The sequence below is a fragment of the Schistocerca serialis genome, chromosome 2 (genome assembly GCF_023864345.2).
Source record: "Schistocerca serialis cubense isolate TAMUIC-IGC-003099 chromosome 2, iqSchSeri2.2, whole genome shotgun sequence".
NCBI classification, from domain to species: domain Eukaryota; kingdom Metazoa; phylum Arthropoda; class Insecta; order Orthoptera; family Acrididae; genus Schistocerca; species Schistocerca serialis.
This window is the reverse complement of record NC_064639.1, coordinates 696,237,686-696,260,668: the sequence shown is the minus strand read 5'-3', so window position 1 is coordinate 696,260,668 and position 22,983 is coordinate 696,237,686. Positions and strand designations below refer to the sequence as shown.

The 22,983-nt window shown below is 44.0% G+C and overlaps 1 protein-coding gene across 1 annotated transcript in view; it reads left to right on the top strand.

Annotated features, from left to right (window-relative positions):
- The window catches only part of LOC126456343 (allatostatin-A receptor-like), a 73,258-nt gene that overhangs the window by 36,483 nt on the left and 13,792 nt on the right, over positions 1-22,983 (top strand). The window contains exon 3 of the mRNA XM_050092095.1: positions 16,548-16,912. Coding sequence (XP_049948052.1) covers positions 16,548-16,901 — 354 coding nt within the window. The 3' untranslated portion in view covers positions 16,902-16,912. The remainder of the gene's footprint in view (positions 1-16,547; positions 16,913-22,983) is intronic.

Below are 22,983 nucleotides of genomic sequence, written 5' to 3'. Positions count from 1 at the left end.
ATGCTGGCGTTGCTGCCAGGGCTCCTCTGAGCCATAATCCGTAGGTAGCGATCACCCACTGCAGTACCAGCCCTTGTGCGGCCTCAGCGAGGCATGCCATCGACAGTTCCTGTCTCTCTGTATCTCCTCCACGTCCGAACAACGTCGCTTTGGTTCACTCCGAGACGCCTGGCCACTTCTCTTGTTGGGAGCCCTTCCTGGCACGAAGTAAAAATGCGGACGCGATCGAACTGCGGTATTGACCGTGTAGGCATGGTTGAACTACAGACAACACGAGCCTTGTACCTCCTTCATGGTGGAATGACTGGAACTGATAGGCTATCGGACCCCCTCCGTCTAATAGGTGCTGCTCATACATGATTGTTTACAACTTTGGGAGGGTTTAGCCACATCTGCCGGCCGTAGTGGCCGTGCGGTTCTAGGCGCTGCGGTCTGGAACAGCGAGATCGCTACGGTCGCAGGTTCGAATCCTGCCTCGGGAATGGATGTGTGTGATGTCCTTAGGTTAGTTAGGTTTAACTAGTTCTAAGTTCTAGGGGACTAATGACCTCAAAAGTTGAGTCCCATAGTGCTCAGAGCCATTTGAACCATTTTTTTAGTCACTTCTCTGAACAGTCAAAGGGACTGTGTCTGTGATACAATATCCACAGTCAACGTCTGTCTTCAGTTCTAGGAACCGAGGTGATGCAAAACTTTTTTTTTTGTATGTGTATAATCTTTGACGATGTTGAAGTGTTACTACTACATTCCGTTTAGAACTACTTTGAAAACGGAAGAGGAGAATTTAAAGTTACTTAGACAGTGAACTGGATAGAGGTGGAGCATTAGTTGTGTTTTAAAAACGTGAAAAACGTAGGATATAGAGGGAGAAGTACTGTTGTAGGAAGCCGGCATTAGGATGATAGCCACGGCATTGTCAGTGGAAGAGTGTCGGTATCCTATCCAGCTCATATAAGTATATCTAAATGAGAATGGTTCAAATGAGATTTGAACACTGCTTTTTTCCATATATGAGTCCAATGATTTAACCACAACACCTCAGGTAGTCACCTATTTTGAAAGTTGTCCTGTGTTGATCGACGCTAACTAGCAAAAAACTGGAGGACATTAAAGAACTAGCAGCAAAAGAAAAAAGGGGTAAGAGGTTAGGGTTTAATGTCATATCGAAGATAAGATCATTGGACACAGAGCACTAATTAGGATTTGGCAAAACAGCATAAAGAAATCGACTGTGGCCTGTTGAAAGGATCCATTTTAGCACTCGCCTTTTCTTCGGAGAAACATTATACGTACTGGATACTTGTGCACAGCTACGTACTGCCGGAATATAGCCCAGCGTCCCACTGTTTCTTGAAGTAGACTGATCCTGCGTAGATCCCACTTTTCATATTATGTAAAATAGGTGGTTAGTCCTTGACGCCAAATACTACGCTAATCGCCCGTCCTGTGTGAGAACCTAGAATGCTTATCGCAACGTTACGCTTGTTGAAGAATCGCATGGCGCGTAATCACTCACTGTTATGTCTGTTGCACGAGTAAATACCGGTAACGTCAAGACGTGCTCATCTCTTGTGCTATATCTTTTCATGTGTCTATCCTGACAATGTTGTTGATCGTTTGTGGTGTAATGTCTCTGGTCGCACTGACATTCTGTGTAATTTATTACCTTTGGCGCTCCATCGGTGTTAGTATTGACATGTTGAAGGACACCTTTGCTAAGACAGTAGCAGTGGCACTTCCCACTTGGGGCAAAGCCACGGGAGTGAGATATGTTTAATGACCCTTGGCTGTCACTTTCTCACGATATCTGTGCATCAGGCTTCAAAGCAGTGGGCACGAAACCAGTCGTCAGTGTTTTCCCATCGAAAGACCTATTCTCTTTTGCGACCAGGTAGTTTCTAACTTCTTCTATTGCATTTGAACTCCGGCTCTCTGTATTTCTAAGCAGTATTGTGTTGTTTACTACAAAAAGTCTGTGTTCATTTCTGCCATATCCTCCTTTGCATCTTTCGGCCTGTTAATTTAGCGCTTCTGCTTTCCGTGTATTCTAGGGTTCCATAACGACTCCCTTTGGTGCTACGTGTTTGACTTAGCTCTAGACCCTCTCTTTTTCTTAAGGATATTCTAAGTTTTTCAGTTTTCTTATTTTCTCCCCTATAGTTCCTTATTTTATTGTAATTTCTAATTCTTTCTGGGTCTCTAGAATCGTCCTCATAATTTCTTTCTTTTTATTTCCAAATTCTCTAAATTTGTTTAACAGGAAAAATTCGACGGCATTCAAATATTTTGGTTTCATCACTGAACCGTAGTGCCTGAGTGTTGTATTGATTAAAATTGATATTTTGTTATAAAAACTTTGGCCTAAATAGTACACAGTTTCAAATACTTTTCTTGCTCTTTCCATTACTGCAGCAGCTAGTATCCATATTGGTGTTATCCACTGCTTTAAGTACTTAAATTTATGATTCTAGCAACACATCTCTGATTTTGTTCAATCTCTGTTGCCATGCCTACTTGATAATCAAGAGGAACAACACTCTAGAGAAGATTCGTTTTCAATTGAAAGTGACTACATTGAGTAGCGATTCCGCAGGTGTGCTGTTAACTACATGCACAATTAAAAAATTACTATCTCACTTGGAGCCGTGAGTAGAGCTTACCGATTTTTAGTTGTGTAAATAGAGCTACTTACGTTAGCGCAGATAATGTGAGAATATTTTTTATTTATGATGTCGCTGCTGGTTTGTTGCCTGCAGACCTTGTATCTACGCTGCCAGAAAAGAATGCAGGGCCATTAAGTAGTATGTTCATGACATTGCAATATGTGCGTACTAAGGGGTTGTAGTGTTAGTAATGCCTTGGCCACAGTCACCGGCGATCAGATGCCGCTCAGGAGGCCACGCTGTGAATCTTTTAGCGCTGCGGGCAGTAACGGTGCTGAGCTTAGAGATGAACAGTGTTTGCAACATTCATTCTATGGCACAACAAACCCTCAACGATAAGTACATACTCCCGTCGAACACCTTCAGCCATTTGAACAGGGTCACATTGTGGACCTGCGGCAAGCCGAATGGACACTTCGACGGATTTCTGCACATGATTGGCACATTGTATCGGCGCTGTGTCGGTGCTTTGAGCAGTTGTCTGAGGAACATTCCCACACCTGAAGACCAGGTCCTGGACGTCTGCGTAGTGCAGACGCACGTCAAGATCGACGCATTGTGGGAGTAGAGGTGGCCGACCGATCATCATCCAGGGGCGAAATCTGGCCAGATGTTGCACCTGCTGTGTCATCAGGGACCATCGGGAACCGTCTGATAGCAGCAGGGTTAAGGTCACGTGTACCTCTGGCTGGGCTACTACTGACACCACGACATCATGACTCCCCTGGTGGTGTGAAAGAGTTGAATGGAGACTGGAATGGCACTCTGTTGTCTACAGTGATGAGAGTGGGTTCTGTCTGTATGCGAGTGATGGACGTACACGTGTACGGCGTAGATCCAGTAAGAGGTCTATTCTGAAGTGTATTCGTGCAAGACACACACGTCCCACTTCAAGCGTCATAAAGTGGGAGAAGGGGATGGGTTAGGCATAATTTACAACTCGCGGTCACATTTAATGTTTCTGCATGGTAAAGTAACCAGTGCTCACAACATTGCACAAGTTGCTATCCCCGTGCTATTTCCATTTCTTCGACAGGAAGGTGATGCGCTTTTCCAGTAGGACAATGCACGTCCACATACGGCTGCCGCGATGCAAGGTGCTTCTCGTGTTGTACACCGCTTGACCTGGCCAGCACGATCTCCAGATCTCTCGCCCATTGAACTTATGGGGGACACGTCGCAGCCATAACTTACTCGCTCTACAGGCTCTGTAACAACCAGCATCGAATTGCAACCAAAGGCTCGAGATGCTTGGGGAATTCTACAGCAGAATGTCATTCCCCGCCTTTATGATCATTTGCAAGCGAGTATACACACACGGATTGGTGCCAGAGAGGCTACAATGTGCACTCTTTGGGCACCAGATTCTGTGTGTCTCATTTGGTCTGAATTTGTTATCATAAACTCCTACAATGTTGAACTACCTATCATCTCACTAGTCAGCGATACAGATAGCTGTACCGTAGGTGCAACCACAACGAAGGGGTACCTGTTGAGAGGCCAGACAAATGTGTGATTCCTAAAGAGGGGCAGCAGCCTTTCCAGTAGCTTCAGGGACAACAGGCTGGATGACTGACTGATCTGGCCTTGTAACACTAACCAAAAGGGCCTTGCTGTGATGATACTGCGAACGGCTGAAAGCAAGGGGAAACTACAGCCGTAATTTTTCCCGAGGACATGTAGCTTTATTGTACGGTTAAATAATGAAGGAGTCTTGAGCCCGATTCGGATCTCCTAGCAGGGACTACTCAGGAAGATGTCTTTATCAGCAGAAACAAAAGTAGTGATCTACGGATCGGAGCGTGGAATGTCAGATTCCTTAGGTTACAAAATTTAAAAACGGAAATGGATAGGTTAAAGTTAGATACAGTGCAAATTAGTGAAGTTCGGTAGCAGGAGGAACAAGATTCCTGGTCTGGTGGATACGGGATTATACATACTAAATCAGGTAAGGGTAATGCTGGAGTATTTTTAATAATAAATAAAAAATAGGAACGCTGATAAACTACTACAAACAACACAGTGAACGCATTATTGTAGCCAAGATAGACACAAGCTCACGCCTACCGCTGTAGCACATATTTATACGGCAACAAGCTTCGCAGATGATGAAGAGATTGAAGAAATGTATGATGCGATAAAAGAAATTGTTCAGATAGTTATGGAAGATCAAAATTAATAGTTATTGCGGGTCTGGAATTCGATAATAGGAAAAGGAAGAAGAGGAAAAGTAGTAGGTTAATATAGGCTGTGGGTAAGGAATGAAAGAGGAAGCCGCCTTGTATACTTCTGCACAGAGCGTAACTTAAACGTACCTGACACTTGGTTTAAGAATCATGAAAGAAAGTTGTATACGTGGAACAGGTCTGGAGACACTGGAAAGTTTCAGATAGATTATATAATGGTAAGACAGAGACTTAGGAACCATGTTTTAAATTGTAAGAAATTTCCAGGGCCAGATGAGGACTCTGACCACAATCCTTTGATTATGAACTGTAGACTGAAACCGAAGAAACCGCAAAAAGGTAGGAGTTTAAGGAGTTGGGATCTGGATAAACGGAAAGAACCAGAGGCAGTAGAGAGTTTCAGAGACAGCATTAGAGAACAATTGACAATAACCGGGGAAAGAGATACAGTAGAAGAAGAATGGGTAGCTTTGGGAGATAAAGTAGTGAAGGCATCAGAAGACGAAGTAGGTAAAAAGGCGGGCACGAGGGCTAGAGGGAATCCATGGGTGACACAAAAGATATTGAATTTAATTGAATAAAGAACAATATATAAAAATGCAGCAAATGAAGCACGCGAAAAGTAATACAAACGTCTCAAAACGAGGTCGACAGGAAGTGCAAAATGGCTAAGCAGGAATGGCTAGAAAACAAATGTAAGGATGTAGAAGCATGTATCACTAGGGGTAAGATAGATACTGCCTACAGGAAAATTAAAGAGAGCTTTGGAGAAAAGAAAACCACCCATATGAATATCAAGAGGTCAGATGAAAAACCAACCCTAAGCAAAGAAGGGAAAGCAGAAAGTTCGAAAGAGGGTCCATACAGGGGGGATGTACTTGAGGGCAATATTATGGAAATGGAAGAGGACGTATATGAAGATGAAATGGGAAATATGATACTGGTTGAAAAATTTTACAGAGCACTGAAGGACCTAAGTCGAAACAATTCCCCGGGAGTAGACAACACTCCACTAGAACTACTAATAGTCTTGGGAGAGCCAGCCATGGCAAAACTCTTCCATCTGGTGAGCAAGATATATGAGGCAGACAAAATACCCTCGGGCTTCAAAAAGAATATAATAATCCCAGTCCCAAAGAAAGCAGGTGCCGACAGATGTGAAAATTACCGAACTATCAGTTTAATAAGCCACGGCTGCAAAATACTACCAAGAATTCTTTACAGACGAATGGAGAAACTGGTAAAAGCCGACCTCGAGGAAGATCAGTTTGGATTCCGTAGAAATGTTGGAACACGCGAGGCAATACTGACCCTACGACTTCTCATAGCAACGAGGTTAATGAAAGGCAAACCCACGTTTCTATCATTTGTAAAATTAGAGAAAACTTTTGACAATGTTGACCGGAATACTCTCTTCCAAATTCTGAAGGTGACAGGGGTAAAATACAGGGAGCGAAAGGCTGTTTACAATTTGTACAGAAACCAGATGGCAGTTATAAGAGTCAAGGGACATGAAAGGGAAGCAGTGGTTGAGAGAGGAGTGAGACAGGGTTGTAGCCTCTCCCCGATGTTATTCAACCTGTATATTGAGCAAGCAGTAAAGGAAACAAAAGAAAATGTTAGTGTAGGAATTAAAATCTATGGAGAAGAAATAAAAACTTCGAAGTTTGGCGACGACATTGTAATCCTGTTACACACAGCAAAGGACCAGGAAGACCATTTGAATGGAATGGACAGTGTGTTGAAAAGACGATATAAGATCAACACCAACAACAGCAAACTGAGGATAATGGAATGTAGTCGATTTATTTCAGATAATGCTGAGAGAGTTATATTAGGAAATGAGACTAGTAAAGTAGTAGATGAGTTTTGCTATTTGGGAAGCAAAATAACTGATGATGGTCGAAGTAGAGACCATATATAATGTAGACTGACTATGGCAAGGAAAGAGTTTCTGAAGAAGAGAAATTTGCTAACATCGAGTGTAGATTTAAGTGTCAGGAAGTCCTTTCTGAAAGTATTTGTATAGAGTGCAGCCATGTGTGGATGTGAAGCATCGACTATAACTAGTTTAGACAAGAAACGAATAGAAGCTTTCGAAATGTGGTACTACAGAAGAATGCTGAAGATTAGTTTGGTAGATCACGTGACTAATGAGGTGGTATTGAATAAGATTGGGAAGAAGAGGAATTTGTGGAATAACTTGACTAGAAGAAGGAATCGGTTGGTCGGACACGTTCTGAGGCATCAAGGGATCACCAGTTTAGTATTAGAGGGAAGAGTGGAGGGTATAAATCGTAGAGGGAGACCAAGAGATGAATACACTAAGCAGATTCAGAAGAATATAGATGGCAGTAGTTATTTGGAGATGAAGAGGCTTGCACAGGACAGAGTAGCATGGAGAGTTGCATCAAACCAGTCTCTGGACGGAAGACCGCAACAATATCAGAAGATATTATTTTGGTACAATAGAGCAAAGGACGTGTTCGAAACAGTAACTAATTTATGAAAATATAATACAGATATCTGTTTAGACAAGTGTAGTAATGTAAATTTATATGAAAACTAGACTCTCTCAGGGAGTAATTCACAGAGGCAAAGCTTACCTGTCTTAAACTGGGATCAGGTGCAAGAGATTTCGTTTTCTGGGAGGGGCTCGTGTGTTACGAAAATTTCGAGAACATGTAAACTGTTGTTTATCTCCTGTATGTCGCAAACAGTGACGTGTCAGCTAGTCCCAACGTCAGCGTCAGCTGCGGACAGAGGGAGAGCCTCGCAGCTGTGGACGGAGCCGAGCGCTCAATTTCTGGAAGCTTACACTGGCGTGACTGATGGGTCACCCGAAAGACGAAGGCAAACAAGCGCTACGGCCTGCGACGAGCGACGTGATGAATCACAGGTGCGACACACTGATATTCTTGTCGCGGTTAGGAATCTGACGCTACGAAATTAGTCACACTAAGGTAAACGCTCTCTCCGTGCGCTAATAAGAAATTAAGCGTGCCTCAAGACAAACATGGGAAGCCTTCTAATAGTCTGTGCTTCATAATAGACGGCGATTCTTTGTTTTCCCTTGCAAGGCTTTGTGAAAATTAAGTGGTGGACATCACAATGCCCTCGAACTTCCCTTGAGGGCCTGCCCCCGAAAGGTTGCCATTAAGTGCTTTTTTTCCCCTCACGACATTGTCGTGGTGGCTAGATGGGACATCAGGCAGCTTTTATCTTGTCGCTTACAATATGCAGGCTCTTTGCATGTGTATAATGATGTACCTTATCGAAACTAAAGAGAAACTAGTTGTTTTCTCTTGCGACACGGACACTGTTTGCTTAAGTCTGTATAATTTACCAGTGGTATTGGTACAGGGCATTGCACACTAATACATCCTGGTGGGCCAAGAAATAAGCTGATGGTGACGTAAGAAGGACTTTGGATTAATCGCGACGGTACAGTCGATTTTTCTTCTCCCTCTGTTTTCTTTTCGTGGTATTTTTGTCCCCTAACTGTATTCCACACTCTTCAATCGTTAATTAATACACATGATACATGTGTCAGATTGATGATCAAATGGATATATTCAAACATCAGAATTCCATAGAGTAAGCTCAGTTTGTAAGACAACCACAGTTGCAATGAATATTTTTTATCAGCCTGTTTCGCTCGATTTAAGAAGAGCATCGTCAGATACTGTGGAATTTACAAGGTATTACACCATAGAATTTTAAATTTACCTAATAGAACATATTCAGTTTACAGTATGATAACTTACGTTCAATGTAGTTGGCTGATTACAGGCCTATGTGAGAGATTAAGTAGCTCGTATAACAGTATTTGTAACATCTATGGTCAAGTACCTCCAAAGATAACGGCAGTATTTTTCTAGTGAACGAATCAGTCATGTATGAAATTACCTAAAGAACAGGTATTGAGATCATTGCTACTTTAATACGTACCCACTTCTGTATCTTGCTTGTTTTTTCTCTGCGTCTAACAGTCTTCCTGTAAACACACCACTTAATTCATAACTTGATGTTTTCCACACTGTCGTAACTGCGCCGCCAAGTGGACCACATCTGCCAATACAGATTATCTGTTTTGCGTCCATGTATCCACACTTCAATACCTGACCTGCTGTACTTTCAAAAGTCTTGTAATATTCTGGCCAAAAATCATATAAAGCGTCAATAGCCATAAGAATTTCTTTCTTCCTTGTTTTTCATTTTACTCGAAACCTATATATATTTCATTGGACACTTCTTGCGAAAATACATTGAGAAGTGATGGTCATGTTCTGCACCTATAATGAAACTCGTAGTCTTGACCAAAAAATTTGTTATTTTATTTCCTCCTTGTGTGTTTCGGCATTTCACCATTGTCGAACGAAATGAATACTGTTGATACAAAGTATCGCTTCCAACTCTCTTAATTAATCTATTTCTTTAGAAGTCAAATACCAGCTTTCATAGATACCGCTTTAAAAATGCCTTTCTAGTTCATTAGTAATCATTTATTTTCCAAAATGACATTCGACCACTGTTTCACACCCATACACTTTAAATTTTCAGAAATGCTGAAACACGTAAATTACGTGACTATTGAAAGTACAGTATCTAAGTTATGAAGAAATACATTTTGTTGCTTGTGGTCTGCTGTGTAAAGACTGATTTGACGCTATTATACCACATGCAAGCCTCTTCATCTCCGCATAACTACTGCCACATGAACTCAATGCAACCTGACAAATGTGGTCTTCGTTCACAACTTTTATCTCGAACAGCTCTTCACATTTGCGAATTGACGAGTCCTCGATGTCTCAGGATGTGGTCTATCACCCGATCCCTTCTTTTAGACAGACTGTACCATAAATATCTTTTCAAACAGTGCAAAACAGTACTCCCTCGTTAGTTATTCAATCTACCCACCTAATCTTCGGCATTTAAAAACTTTCATTCTCTTCTTGTCCGAATTGCATTTCGTCCACGTCTCACATCCATAAAAGGCTATACTTCTGAAAAAATACCTAACGAAAAAGACTTCCTATAACTTAAATTTAAAACCTATGTTAACAAATTTCTCTTCATCTGAAACGCCTTTCTTGCCATTGCCTGTCTACACCTCACATCCTCCCTACGTGGATCACCGTCAGTTATTTTGTTACTCAGAAAGCAAAACTCATCGGCTACTTTTGGTGTCTCATTACCTAATCTAACTCCTTCACCATCGCCTGATGAAATCTGTCTGTATTCTACTACCCTTGTTTTACTTTTATTGTCTTTCTGTATTCTACTACCCTTGTTTTACTTTTATTGTTTTTCATCGTATATCCTCCTTTCAAAACACTAACAACGTTCTTAAGCTGCTGTTACAAGTGTTCTTCCGTCTCCCACGGAATTATAATGTCATCAGCGTACCTCAAAGTTTTAATTTCTTCACCCTGAATTTTAATTTCCTTTTCAAATTTCTCCTTGATTTCTTTTACACGTTGCTCATTGTCTACATATTGAATTAATCGAGGATCAGCTGCAACCGTGTCTTATTCGGTTTTCTACTTCTGTTTTCCTTGAACGTACTTAGACTCTTATAACTGCGGACTTGTTGCTGCATAAGTTATGAATAAGTTTTCACTTGCTATATTTTATCCATGCTACCTTATGGATTTCAAATAGTGTAGTCCAGTAGACACTGTCGAAAGCATTCTCTAAATCTATTAATGCTGCCAACGAAGGTTTGCTTTCTTCAATGCATCTTCTAAAATAAAACGCTAGGTCAGTTTTGCCAGACGTGTTCCTCTATTTCTGTGAACCCAAACTGAGCTTCCTCGAGTTCGACGTCTACTAGTTCTCTAGTTGTTCTGTAAGTAACTCATATTACTGTTTTCGGTATGACTTACACTGAGGTGATGAAAGTCATGCGCTAGCGAAATGCGCATATACGGATGGCGATAGTATCGCATACACGAGGCGTATAGGGGCAGTGCATTGCTGGAGCTGTCATTTGCACTCAGGAGCGATTATGGCTGAATGACGGAAAGTGACGGACTGAACGCGGACTGGTAGTTGGAGCCGGGCGCAGGGGACGTTCCTTTTCGGAAATCGTTAGGGAATTCATTATTTCGGGATCCACAGTGTCAAGAGTACGCGGAGAATACCAGATTTCAGGCTTTACCTCTCACGATGGGAAACACACTGGCCGACGACCTTTAAATAACCTCTGAGAGCGGCGGTGTTTGTGTACAGTTGTCAGTGTTAACAGATAAGCAATACTGCGTGAAATAACCGAAGAAATCGATGTTGGACATCGACTAACGTATCCTTTAGGACACTTCGGCTATGGCAACAGACTTCCGACGCGAGTGCCTTTGCTAACTACTCTACACTGCCTGTAGTGCCTCTCTTTGGCTCGTGAGCCTGTTGGTTGCTCCTATATGACTGGAAAACCATAACCTGATCAGTTAGTAAGAGCTGATAGTGGGGTTCACCACGTATCAATAAAACGTTCTCCGTTTTCAGGCCGCGTCAACTCGAATAAAATCCTCGAGCTTTCGATGACCGTCTCCGCCATCGTCGTCAGGAGTTCACTGACTGCAGGGGCTGCTACGGTTTCTCGCTTGTATAGGCATGATGACATCATCAGCAGCCCATCAGATAGACCCACCGTGGAGCGCGCGCGTAAGTCGACCCGGGCAGTTAGCGGAGCTATTGCCGTCGACCCGGGCAGTTAGCGGAGCTATTGCCCGTGGCAGCACCGGTGACGTCAGGTGGCGCCAGGCAGGCGCCACGTTTGAAACTGTCACTCTCGCGTCACGCATCTGTCTTTGCTTTCTTTCGATGCCCAACGCCTGCCCCCATGCCCTGCTGAGCGTGTACCCCTGGTCTCTGTTGAAACTTTTGTTAAACGAATCTCGGCCGCTTCCTTTATAACGGAGTCCCAATATGTAGATGCATGAGCCAACACTTTTGTATTTTCGAACTGTATTTTATGTCCGTTTTCTAGGCAATGCTCCGCTATGGCCGACTTGTCAATCTCCCTTTGTTTTATATGGCGCTTGTGCTCAGTGCAACGCTCCGCACTCGTACGAATTGTTTATCCGATATACGTACTGCCGCATTCACAGGGTTCACTATACACGCCGGACACTCGAAGAGCAATGTCGTCTTTAACAGGGCGCAACATATCTCGTAACTTGGGGGCGGGCCGGAACACTGGTCTTAGCCCATGTTTCTGCAGCAGACGTCCTAACTTGCTGCAAGTTTCTCCAAAGTATGGCAGGAATGCAGTCCGTTTGGTCTCTTTACTGATTCACCTGGTGTCTTCCGTCGGTTGCCCTTGAAAGCGTTTGCGATGACTCTTTTGCTGTATCCATTTTCCCCGAAAAGACGTTTTAAGTTCTGCAATTCAGATTGTAGGTGGTCGTCGTCAGAGACAATCTTGGCTCTACGAACGAACGTGTTCAGGACCGCTTTCTTGTGTACAGGGTGGTGGAAAGTATTGGCGTTCAAGTACCGATCAGTGTGTGTTGGTTTCCGGTACAATGAATGGCCAAGCTGGCCTCCTGTCTTCCGGTCAACCAAAACATCCAAGACTAGTAGCTTTCCGTGTTTGTCCATCTCGACAGTAAATTTAATGTTGGGATGGATACCATTCATGGGATCGACGAACTGCTGTAGTGTATCTTCACCATGAGGCCATATCAGGAAGGCGTCATCAACGTATCGTAGAAAGCAAGACGGCCGTAATGTCAGAGTTTGCAGAGCCTGCTCCTCAAAGTTCTCCATGAAGAAATTAGTGACTGCTGGAGACAGTGGTGATCCCATAGCTGTGCCGTCCGTCATCTCATAATACTCACCGCAGTACAAAAAGTACGTTGTCGTTAGGACGTGACTGAACAACTTAATGATTCAAGCTGGAAAATGTTGGGCCAAAAGATCCAGCGTATCTTGTATTGGCACCCTAGTAAAAACGCCCAGGCTAACCATTAGGTCCTTTTAGCCTAACTTCATTCTTTTGAGTATCTCAACAAATTTCTGCGAGTTGACAGCATGGTTTTCACAATGTCCCAATTTTGGTGCTAACAAACCTGCCAGATGTTTTGAAAGTCTGTAGGTGGGCGAACTGATTGCACTAACAAAGGGCCTCAGAGGAACACTTCCCTTGTGTGTCTTTAGTAATCCATGGTCATCGAAAGCTCGAGGATTTTATTCGAATTGACGCGGCTGGAAAACCGAGAACGTTTTATTCACGTATGCCGTCGCGTAAGACTCCGCGCTCACCACGTGTGTCGCACACCCCACTAAGCAATGGACGCAAGTTGTCAACAAGGCACTGTGCCTGCTGGTGGTGGCTCCATCGTGGTGTGGGCTGTGTGTGCACGGAATGGACTGAGCCCTCTGGTCCAACTGTACCTACCATTGGCTGGAAATGTTCTGGAACTTGGAGCCCATTTGCATCCATTCATGGATTTGATGTTCCCAAACAACGACGGAATTTTTATGAATGACAATGCGCTATGTTACCGGGCCACAATTGTTCAAGATTAATTTGAAGAACATTCTGGACAATTCGAGCGAATGGTTTGACCAGCCGTCGAACATTTATGCGACATACGAAATTTGAAAATTTGTGGTAAGTTCCTATGGGACCAAATTGCTGAGGACGTCGGTCCCTAGTCTTACAAACTACTTAATCTAACCTAAACTAACTTACTCTAAGGAGAACGCATACACCCATGTCCGGGGGAGGACTCAGATCTCCGGGGGGAGCCGCGCGAACTGTGGCAAGATGCCCATGACCGCGCGGCTACCCCGACCCCGCGCGGCCTATGCGACATAATCAAGAGTCAGTTCGTGCACAAAATTCTGCACCGGAAACAGTTGCGCAGTTATGGCTGTAGAAGCAGCATGCCTCAATATTTCTTCAGGGGACTTCCAACGACTCGTTGAGTCCACGCCACGTCGCGTTGCTGCACAACGCCCAGCAAAAGTAGGTCCGACACGATATTAGGAGGTATACCAAGACATATGTCGCCTCAGTGTATTAAACTGATAGTTCCGTAAGATTCACACTCGTCAGCACTTGGCTTTTTTGGAATGGTAATTATTACCTTTTCTTTGATTGTATTTCGTCTGTTCACCGATCTACTGCATCGGGTAAATAGTTTTGTCATGGACCTCAATAATTCGGAGGTAATGTCGTCTACTGTAGGGCCTTGACTCGAATTAGATCTTTCTGTTCGCTGTGAAATTCTTCTCGCACCATCAAATGTCTCATCTCTACCTGGTTATCCTCCCCATGGTACAATACTATTTTCAGGTTCATTTCCCTTGTACAGGCCTTCCATATATTCCTTCCATCTTTCAGCCTTCCCTTCTGTTTTTAGTAATGGTTTGCCATCTCAGCTTTTAATACTGAAACAGCTGCTTCTCTTTCGTCGAAAGCTCACTTTGATTTTCCAATAGGTGGAAACTGTCTTTTCAGTGGACATGCATGGATCTCCAGCCTCTTTTTTCTGCTGTAGACATTTATGCTTCGTCATTTTGCACACACATAGGAGGTCGAGTTCAAAAGTAATGTCTCCGAATTTTTTATATCGGCTGAGGCATTACAACTTATGAGTATTACTCGGTCGACTTTTCCGCCTTGCTACAGCAAGTTGCAACCCTCTGCCGTTAGAGGGCTCCGAATTGTAACGTACAACATGGTGGTGCGTGAGCGATCCTCGGAAACTGAAATCACGAATCCGAAGAGTTCGTCCACTCATGGAGCGAACAGTCCTTCAGCATGACAATGCCAGGCTACACACGACCGCTGCAACATCTACAACAATCTGACGACTAGAGTTCACTGTCATCTATCTTCCACATAGTCCCGACTTGGTCTCATCCAATTTTCATCTGTTTCGAAAATTTAAAGAATACCTTCGAAGTCTTTACCTTGATAGTGATGAAGTGATGCGAGCAGAGGTGAGGTGGAGTGACCGTGAACAAAGTCAAGCCTTCTGCAGAAACGGTATCAGCAAATTGATCTCTCGTTGGGAGCACTGTCTTGAGAAATAAATACACTACTGGCCATTAAAATTGCTACACCACGAAGACGACGTGGTACAGACGCGAAATTTAACCGACAGGAAGAAATGCTGTGATATGCAAATAATTAGCTTTTCAGAGCATTCACACAAGGTTGGCTCCGGTGGCGACACAAACAACGTGCTGACATGAGGAAAGTTTCCAACCGATTTCTCATACACAAACAGCAGTTGACCGGCGTTGCCTGGTGAAACGTTGTGATGCCTCGTGTAAGGAGGAGAAATACATACCGTTTCCTACTTTGATAAAGGTCGGATTGTAGCCTGTCGCGATTGCGGGTTATCGTATCGCGACATTGCTGCTCGCGTTGGTCGAGATCCAATGACTGTTAGCAGAATATGGAATCCGTGGGTTCAAGAGGGTAATACGGAACGCCGTGCAGGATCCCAACGCCCTCGTACCATAAGCAGTCGACATGACAGGCATCTTATCCGCATGGCTGTAACGGATCGTGCAGCCACGTCTCGATCCCTGAGTCAACAGATGGGGACGTTTGCAAGACCATCAGCACGAACAGTTTGACGACGTTTGCAGCAGCATGGACTATCAGCTCGGAGACCATGGCTGCGGTTACCCTTGACGCTGCATCACAGACAGGAGCGCCTGTGATGGTGTACTCAACGACGAACCTGGGTGCACGAATGGCAAAACGTCATTTTTTCGCATGAATCCAAGTTCTGTTTACAGCATCATGATGGTCGCATCCATGTTTGTCGTCATCGCGGTGAACGCACATTGGAAGCGTGTATTCGTCATCGCCATACTGGCGTATCACCCGGCGTGATGGTATGGGGTGCCATTGGTTACACGTCTCGGTCACCTCTTGTTCGTATTAACGGCAATTTGAACAGTGGACGTTACATTTCAGATGTGTTACGACCCGTGGCTCTACCCTTCATTCGATCCCCTACATTTCAGCAGGATAATGCACGACCGCATGTTGCAGGTCCTGTACAGGCCTTTCTGGGTACAGAAAATGTTCGCCTGCTGCCCTGGCCAGCACATTCTCCAAATCTCTCACCAATTGAAAACCTCTGGTCAATGGTGGCCGAAAAACTGGCTCGCGACAATACGCCAGTCAGTACTCTTGATGAGCTGTGGTATCGTGTTGAAGCTGCATGGGCAGCTGTACCTGTACACGCCATCCAAGCTCTGTTTAACTCAATGCCCAGGCGTATCAAGGCCAATATTACGGCCAGAGGTGTATGTTCTGGGTACTGATTTCTCAGGATCTATGCACCCAAATTGCGTGAAAATGTAATCACATGTCCGTTCTAGTATAATATATTTTTCCAATGAATACCCGTTTATCATCTGCATTTCTTCTTGGTGTAGCAATTTTAATGGCCAGTAGTGCATATAGACATGAAGAATAAAAATGTAATGTGTTACTAAGGTTATCTACTTTAAAAGTCTTACACGTTTCCAGATACAAGTCAGAGCATCAGTTTTGAGAATGCCCTCGCAGATAGACATTACCTTCAAGCATTACCGTTTGTTTGCCCATACTCTGTAGAACACTGATATGAGTGTCACGTAGCTCCTTCATAAATGTAACCTGCTTCCCGTACCGGTGTTGTGATGTCTGTTTATCAGAGGTGCGGTGTGTGCTCGGCAGGTGATCCTGGTGCTGAAGACGGTCGGGATGTACGACATCACGACAGCGAAGGTGATGCTGCAGATCGTGTCGCACGTGCTGGCCTACATGAACTCGTGCGTCAACCCCATCCTGTACGCGTTCCTGTCGGACAACTTCCGGAAGGCGTTTCGGAAGGTGATCTACTGCGGGCCGGCGGGCGGTGGCGGCGGGGCGCAGCGGGGGCGGAGCGTGGGGCAGCGGCAGAGGGCCGACGGCGCGGCGGCGGGGGCGGGCGCCAACGGCGGCGACGCCCAGCTGCGGCCGCTGCACGCGCACACCGCCAACGGCACCAAGACCACGCGCGCCGACGCTTCCACCGACGACCTGCTCTGAGCTCCCACCAGGTGCGTGCGCCGCTCGCCTCTGGTTCACACCCAACTCGTTCTCTGCAGCTCAGCAGTCCAACTTCTTCCAGGTACCCCACACACTTGGCCTCTATTAGACACTTAGTTCATTCTCTGTAACTTAGCAGCCCATCTCCTTCCACCTAATTCTGCATGCGTGACACTAAATTAGTGGCGCAGTGGTTCAGTCACTCGACTCGTACCCAAAGGGAGCGGCGTTGAGGTTCTTTAGTTGCGTCTTCCTTGGGTCCTCTAAACCACATGAGGCGCGGGACGAAATAAGCACAACGGACAGACTGGTCACCCCTATGTGCCACCACACTAGTACCGTCTACCGTCGCTTCTAGCCGTTTTGGTAGGCTAAAGTATTACGGCATTAGGTACGAAGAAAGGGAGATTAGCGCTTAACGTTTCATCGACAACGATGACGTTAGAGGTGGTTATGACATTATGGAAAAAGCCCAACAATGTTTACCTTCATATCTGTAAAGTAGAAGATGGTTCCCTAGTGTCAACAAAGAGGGAAGAGGTTGAACTGTGAGTGGGATCACATAAAGTTGAAGGTGCCAAAGTACTCTGTATAGGGTTCGACGCTTTTCTTCATATGTAACAATGACATTAAACTTTGAAAAGACACTCTATATGCAATTCAGAACCTGTAAGAGGTTTCCACTCAGCATATGCATAAAGTATGAAGGAGAGCAAGTAGAAGAGGTTGACAGTCTTAAATTCCTGGGATTACAACTTGATAATAAATTCAGTTGGGAGGAGCACACCACAGAACTGCAGAAACGCCTTAACAAATCCGTATTTGCAATTCGAGTGTTAGCAGGCATAGGCGACATAAAAATGAAAAAGCTTGCATACTTTGCCTACTTTCATTTCGTAATGTCATGTGGTATAATATTTTGGGGTAACTCTTCAAGTCAAACAAAGATTTTCAGAGTCCAAAAGCGTGTAATACGTATTATTTGTGGAGTAAATTCACGGACGTCCTGTAGGAACTTCTTCAAAGAACTGGGTATACTAACTACTGCCTCTCAGTATATTTACTCCTTAATGAAATTTGTCCTAAATAATATATCTCTTTTCCCAACAAACAGCTCAGTTCATACATACAATACCAGGAACAAAAATGATCTGCACAAAGACTTAAAAGCACTTACTTTAGTTCAAAAAGGAGTCCACTACTCAGGAACACTCATCTTCAACAATTTGCCAGCAAACATAAAAATTTAGTTACAAAAGGGGTAACTAAGAGAAATATGGAAACCGTAGAACGATTTGCGGATAAAATATGGTCTTATACCTCGGATTCAATTGGTGATAGAAAGACAGAGCCAAGTGTTTTGGATAGCCTCTTGTAGACCCTGCGGAAGGATCGTCTTATTGTAACTATTCTACGTTACAGGGTCAAACTTCGAATATTACACACATCTTCCACTTTACGCAAACGGAGTACATCGGTTGGTCCTTTTTCACTTGATGTGATCTACAGTGTATCTTGAGGGGCGTTGTGGGGGAACCATTGCGTTCATGGGCGGTTCCAGAGAAAACCGAAAAAACTTGATTCTTGGTCTACCAAAACCAAGCCGCAGATTCCAAGACGGCTACGCACAACAAACGGCTGAAATTTTTGTGATGTATTCCTAAGATTAAGATAATTCTCATTCATTGTTCCATCTCATATTTTCAATTAGATTAAATGTTTTGATCGCTGTGGATCATCTTCGGATCTAAGTAGTTGCGTCAGCAACTCATCTTGTCTATTCACAACCACTTATCAGAGCACTGTATTCCTAAGATCTCGATCTCGAGCAAGCTTGAAAAGTATCGTGTTAGATTTATCCATTACTGAAACACAGAGGTATGAAGTTAGCCAAGTAGCACACGTAAAATGCGCACTTACAATCCAGTGTTTATAAAGTGACGTAGCATGGTGAAATAATCTGTAAAGTGTGTATGTTGCCATCAGAAGGTTTTTGGGAATCCCCTGTTGTAGTACTGAGCAACATGAAAAATTTTTATACACTTCAAGTCCGGTCTGAGTTGTAAAATTAATTCTGAACTATTTCTGTTTCACATAAGTAAACTATCAAAATTTTACTGACGCATAATGCTCTTTCCATATAACTCCGTTTAAAGGACTGACTGAAAAGTAGAATACTAGCTCCCTCTTTCTACCTTCCTTAACACTTTTAAAAATTTTCCCAAAAATTTTCGCACGCGAACATATTCGCGTTTTTTATGCTGAGAGAGAGAGAGACAGTGCCAGGGGAAAACAAATGGAAGCGTAAAAAATACTGGAATATAGTATACAGTGGTTGTGAAATAGAAAGAACGAAGGAGACAATGGCAGTGTGAGTGAAACGCATGCACGCACTTGTAGTGGGACGTAGTCGACAATGACAGAACAGTACCTGGAAAAGAGTGAAGGAAGCAGGGAGAGTGTGGAAGCTGGTGAGAGCCATTGATAAGAGATAGATTCTTCGACAATGACAACGAGGAAGAGAGAGATAGTGACAGAGCGAAATGACAGCGTCAGTGGAAAGGAATCAATGAGGTAGTAGCAAGACGGAGACAGTCACAGTGAGAGGAGCCAGTAGTAGTAGAACAGAACGAAGGAAACTATGGCTGTGAGACAGGAAGACAGTGACACAGAGACGCAAACAGATAACGGCAATGAGTACGGCTGACTGACTGGGTGAGAAAGGACAAGCGAGGGTGTATGGGGATGAGTGGCTTACAGCGATGGAACAATGGGTGTGAGCGAGTTATCGTCAGGGGAGCTTGCGGGAGTGAGAGGTGAGTTGCTGGTAAAAAGAGCACAGATACACTACTGGCCATTAAAATTGCTACACCACGAAGATGACGTGCTACAGACGCGAAATTCAACAAACAGGAAGAAGATGCTGTGATACGCAAATGACTAGCTTTTCAGAGCATTCACACAAGGTTGGCGCCGGTGGCGACACAAACAACGTGCTGACATGAGGAAAGTTTCCAACCGATTTCTCATACACAAACAGCAGTTGACCGGCGTTGCCTGGTGAAACGTTGTGATGCCTCGTGTAAGGAGGAGAAATACATACCGTATCCTACTTTGATAAAGGTCGGATTGTAGCCTGTCGCGATTGCGGGTTATCGTATCGCGACATTGCTGCTCGCGTTGGTCGAGATCCAATGACTGTTAGCAGAATATGGAATCCGTGGGTTCAAGAGGGTAATACGGAACGCCGTGCAGGATCCCAACGCCCTCGTACCATAAGCAGTCGACATGACAGGCATCTTATCCGCATGGCTGTAACGGATCGTGCAGCCACGTCTCGATCCCTGAGTCAACAGATGGGGACGTTTGCAAGACAACAACCATCTGTACGAACAGTTCGACGACGTTTGCAGCAGCATGGACTATCAGCTCAGAGACCATGGCTGCGGTTACCCTTGACGCTGCATCACAGACAGGAGCGCCTGTGATGGTGTACTCAACGACAAACCTGGGTGCACGAAAGGCATAACACCATTTTTTCGGATGAATACAGGTTCTGTTCAGAGCATCATGATGGTCGCATCCATGTTTGGCGACATCGTGGTGAACGCACATTGGAAGCGCGTATTCGTCATCGGCATACTGGCGTGTCACCCGGCGTGATGGTATGGGGTGCCATTGGTTACACGTCTCGGTCACCTCTTGTTGGCATTGGCGGCACTTTGAACAGTGGACGTTACATTTCAGATGTGTTACGACCCGTGGCTCTACCCTTCATTAGATCCCTGCGAAACCCTACATTTCAGCAGGATAATGCACGGCCGCATGTTGCAGGTCCTGTACGGGCCTTTCTGGATACAGAAAATGTTCGCCTGCTGCCCTGGCCAGCACATTCTCCAAATCTCTCACCAATTGAAAAGGTCTGGTCAATGGTGGCCGAGGTACTGGCTCGTCACAATACGCCAGTCACTACTCTTCATGAACTGTGGAATCATGTTGAAGCTTAAGTAATTCTCTCTTAAATTTAATAGTTCTCCATTGCTTCACAAGAAATTTAGATCAGGTGCTAAGAATTTGCCATGTATACCGCATCCCAGTAACATTATGAAATGAGTGGACATAAATCTGAGGAAACAAATGGTGGCCACTCTGAACTGGGTACCAAATAATTTTTTCTGTTATTAAAAACCTTATCGTAACAAATTATTTTCTATAGATAGAAAAAAGTAAATTAACAAATAGCCTAGTTTCGTGAAATTTTCTTTTCGAACTTTGTAGCTATGTAAGCACTGCATCTGTTTACAACATAGTGAAATCAAGTTTATCAGTGGCGCAGACCTGGCAGATGACTCAGTGTTTTCGATGTCTGGGGCGCGCCGATGTAAACGTTGAGAATGTACGCAGTATTTCCTCTGTCTGTGGATGGATGAGGGGTGGTTACGTGACTTTGTTCTCGTGCGGTTCACTTCTCCTGTGGAGACAAGATGTCAAAATCTATGTTACGTAACACTAGTACAGTATCGGCCTGCTCTTCACTTCTGCAATGAAGATACCTACATCAAATACAGTTTTTGCTACCGTGAGAAAATACAGAAGACCTTTACCATACTGCAATCTACCAATCAGCTGCCGACAATAGAAAAAAAGATGTGCTGATTTAAAAAAGATGTGCCGAAACCGCACTGAAGTACACGGTTCTAGCGGCGTATCGCTTGACAAGTTGCAATAACTGTTACAGTGAACCGAGGACTGGCTCTGCGCTTCTCGTGTGAATTGACGCGTAAGGCTCAGCGCAAGACAAATCGCTTTGGTTCTGTCCACATGGATACACGACCTCCCGTGTAAAAGGATCCTCATTACAATCATTTCGTCTACTGCTTCACGCGGGTTTTTATTTGCCAATATTATCTTTCACACTGAAACAATGACAGGTCATGTGCTTAAAAATGTTCCAGACAATAACACACAAAAATATTTTTGAAGACATTTAAAATAAAGTTTATCGCAGTACTTGTGAATTTATTGTGTTTGACTAATCGCATGTATTCAGCAAATTTTGCTTTAAATATAAATATAATATAATATCCTTGAACGTGAGATACAAATCCTGAATGTATAGCGCGAATTAATAATACATTTCTGGCCATTAAAGCTGCAACAACAGGAAAGATAACAAAGAACGAGATTTTAGATCTTCTCCCTCCACGGAATGTCAACGGCCTTGCTGCGGTGTTAACATTAATTCCCGTCAGATCATCGAAGTAAAGCACTGTCGGGTTCGGCTAGCACTTGGATGGGTGACCGTTGCCGAGCGCTGTTGGCAAGGGGGATGCACTCCTTGTGAGGCCAATTGAGGAGCTACTTTACTGAGAAGTAGCGGCTCCGATCACGAAAACCGACAACGGCTGGCCCTCCATATCGTCATTCAGTAACACCTGTCAGTTGAGGATGACACGGCGGTCGGTCGGTACCGTTGCGCCTTCCGAGGCCTGTTCTAACGGAGTTTAGTTTATTAGTTTAGCCTCTACAGCATATACGCTGTTTGACTATTACAGGTACAAACGAAAGGGGCTAGCAAGCACAGCTCCAGAAACCAGTATGTTCACCGACACGACGGATGCACAACTACAGACATGCGACTGTTGGAATTCGGGATTCGGACATGAAATTACTTCCCATAGGATAAAAGTATTTCAGTGGCCCGCATAGATATTTAAATATTGTCCCCACACAATCGGCTAATTCAGAGGATTAAATATAACAGACACAACCGGGCTGCAACATTATTATTAACAGTTCTTGGTCCTCGGTCTTAACCAGTAATAATACCTGAGACAACTTCATCAGTAAGACATAAAATAGAAAAATAGCTCTTAAAATATACTAGAATCACAACAAACACATACGCATGGGTCTATTACAACCATCGTCACCTGACAGCTACCACAACAAGGCATATAAATCGCTCTACCAAACTGGCTATGGATGTCTCTTCATATATTCTTATGCAAAATACAAACAACTGATTATTCGCATAAAAAGTAACATCAATTTTAAGCATTAATGCTCATGGCGCAGTTGA